Source organism: Zea mays, chromosome 8, assembly GCF_902167145.1.
Source record: "Zea mays cultivar B73 chromosome 8, Zm-B73-REFERENCE-NAM-5.0, whole genome shotgun sequence".
Classification (NCBI taxonomy): domain Eukaryota; kingdom Viridiplantae; phylum Streptophyta; class Magnoliopsida; order Poales; family Poaceae; genus Zea; species Zea mays.
In genome coordinates, this window is record NC_050103.1 from 163971444 (window position 1) to 163974095 (window position 2652).

The 2652-nt window shown below is 52.8% G+C and overlaps 2 protein-coding genes across 2 annotated transcripts; one reads left to right on the forward strand and one right to left on the reverse strand.

Annotated features, from left to right (window-relative positions):
- The first annotated feature begins 839 nt into the window (after nt 1-839).
- On the forward strand, nt 840-1172 carry LOC103636278 (uncharacterized). The gene is made up of 2 exons (XM_008658639.3): nt 840-988; nt 1100-1172. Exons 1-2 carry the CDS (start codon nt 840-842, stop codon nt 1170-1172), a joined length of 222 nt encoding a protein of 73 aa, XP_008656861.1.
- A 22-nt stretch (nt 1173-1194) lies between these two features.
- LOC101027095 (NADPH quinone oxidoreductase 2) lies at nt 1195-2150 on the reverse strand. Its single transcript, NM_001279449.2, has 2 exons — nt 1992-2150; nt 1195-1834 (listed from the first exon to the last, which is right to left on the reverse strand). Exons 1-2 carry the CDS (start codon nt 2095-2097, stop codon nt 1308-1310), a joined length of 633 nt encoding a protein of 210 aa, NP_001266378.1. The 5' UTR covers nt 2098-2150; the 3' UTR covers nt 1195-1307.
- Between the last annotated feature and the right edge of the window lie 502 nt (nt 2151-2652).

The window sequence follows — 2652 nt, forward strand, 5'->3', positions numbered from 1 at the left end:
ACATAATCTATGCATGTTTAACATCATTTTAACCATGATAGTATAAAACAAGAAGTTTGAGGAAGAGTACAATGACGCGAAGCTATTGCCAGAGGTATTGGATGCGTTATTACCAAGTGGAGCAGTCATACTAATTGATTGTTCTTAATTGGTGTAGCTGTAAAGTCTAACATAGTGAAGAGTTGATGCAGTGCAGTCCTTCGAACAACCGTTAGAAAGTAGATGATGTAGCTGTCCAACGAGCAGTTGCATGTAAATGTTCCCCCAAAAAAACTTTATTGGTCGCTACCCTGGACATGATCTTTAACAGTCAGGAATTCAGAGGGCTACTCTTGTCGGGTCCATGCACGTAGAGCCTTGGTGATGGAGATGCTCTTCTCGGTAATATCAGGAAGCTTTGAGGAAGAAAGCGAGATGTCTTGTATGCAGGAATACACGAGTTGTCAGAGAATGTGATCTAAGAGGGAGGTGTGTGTGTGACATGTCCTTATTATAGGCGAGAAAAGAGTAAGCATGAAGAACTTAGACGCTATTGATGAGATTGAATTCTAGCACATCACGCCCCCTTCACGGAACGTCTTGGCCATGGCGGCTTTGGCAGGGCGAGTGAACGCGCGTGTAGCACGTATATCTCCCTTTTTTTTTTAAATAATTTTAGGGATAGTGTACATTGGACTCTATCTTATAAGTTAGTGAGGATCTATATTAACTCCCTGAGTGAGATCAACCACCTTTTAACTTATTAGAACACAGTAGATACGTTCGATTCTACTCCGTATCACTGAACCGAGGGATGATGCAACAGGAACCGGTTGACGCCGGAGGTTGACTCTGACGGCATGAATATACATGACGAGCACGCACGTAACGCACGCACCTGTCGACCTCTTGCTTACGGCAGCAATGGCGTGGCTGTTTCCCCTGTTCTTGGAGGAGGTTGCTTGCTGATGTTGGTACTGTCAGCACGGAAGCTTCCTCCTCCTCTTCTTCTTTCTCTGAGTCAAATTACAAGGCGACTTCGATGAGACCAAGAATGCACGCAGGGTACTCAAGTCGCAGTATCTCCTAGCAAATGACAAAGCCAATTTGTTTTCAACCAGCTAACCTTTTGGTCTTTGATGATCGTGGCAAAACGCAAACGGATCGATTCGATCAGGGCATCTCACAAATGAACACGATTGTGCATCACTCATTAAAAGTTGGACGCCGAGAATTTATTGAAGCGCGCACACACGGACACGGCACGGCATTTGGAGCTCGGCGACGATGTGTAGTGTAGTTTAGTGCACCCCCGACGACGACGACGTTCAAGAAGAGTGTGCAGCAACAGCGAGCTTCCCCAGGTGCAGCCTGAGCGCGAGAGCCTGCAGCGCCAGGAGCACCTTGGTGACCTGGTCCTTGGTGTCCGGGTCGACGAGGTTGCCGTCGTCGTCGAACTTGCTGGGCGGCTGGTGCGCCCTGGTGAACACCTCGGGCTTGTTGACGAAGTGGAGGTCGAGGAAGACGCCGACCTGGCGGACGTGGTACTGCGAGCGGCTGCCCCCCGACCCGCCCGACGCGCTGAGGATGGCGGCGGCCCTGTCGCCCCAGCAGTTGGGCGGGCGCGACCCCCAGTCCAGCGCGTTCTTGAGCGGGCCCGAGATGGAGTAGTTGTACTCGGGCGACGCGAACAGGAAGCAGTCGGCGGCGCGCACCTTGCCGCGGAACGCCTCGACGGCCGCCGGGAACGCGCCGGGGCCCGGGCCCTCCAGGTCGGTGTTCAGCAGCGGCAGCTCCGAGATGTCCACGTGCTCCACCTCCAGCCCCGGGATCGACTCCCTGCAGATCTCCGCGGCTGCGCGCGGGCGCGGGCGCGTTAGGTTAAATTTATTAGTTTGCCCGGCAGCGGCACGGCACACTGCAGGCCACACACACAGAACGCTGGCTGGCGCTCGAAGCTTCGGATAATGTTTAGATAAGGCGTGGTGGGGGTGGGCATGGAGCGAGCTTACCGGCGCGGATGAGGCCGGTGTTGGCCGACGCCCTGCGCAGCGAGCCGGAGATCGCCACCACCCTCAGGACGGTCTTCCCCGGCGCCTGTGCCGCCGAGCCTTCCATGCGTGCGTGATGAACTCGGAGCCCGGTTGGTACTGGTGGTGCCTCACCTTGCTCCTCGTACCTTTACAAAATGCGCAGGTGCAGAGAGCAGAGGGCTGCTGTGTATTCGTATTTGTAGCCACACAACACAACCAATCGTTGCAAGGGAAGTAGCCAGCTAATATTTAGTTTACGAGTACGTTGTCAATTACCCATCATATCAGGCTATATGATTTTTTAATTATACAGCTAAGTAATAGGCAAGGTGACTGCCGGCTGCTAACAAATTGGAAAGAAATGGGGCCTGCTAGTGGAAAAGTATTACGTTGCAACCTGCGACCTCTGGCACCGCTATGGTGGTAGCGCAAGGGGTGGTGGCTACGCGGACCGGTCCATCCATGGACGTAGTGCTCGTCCGTTAATTTTCCGTCCTGAACCTCAGAACGACTTAGGCCGTGTTCGGTTGTTAGGGATTGGAGCCTCGGATTGATTCCTAGCCGGATTATTTCTTTAATTTATATAGATTTTGATGAGCTGAAATAAATCCTGGTCTATTCCGGTGAAACCGAACAGGGC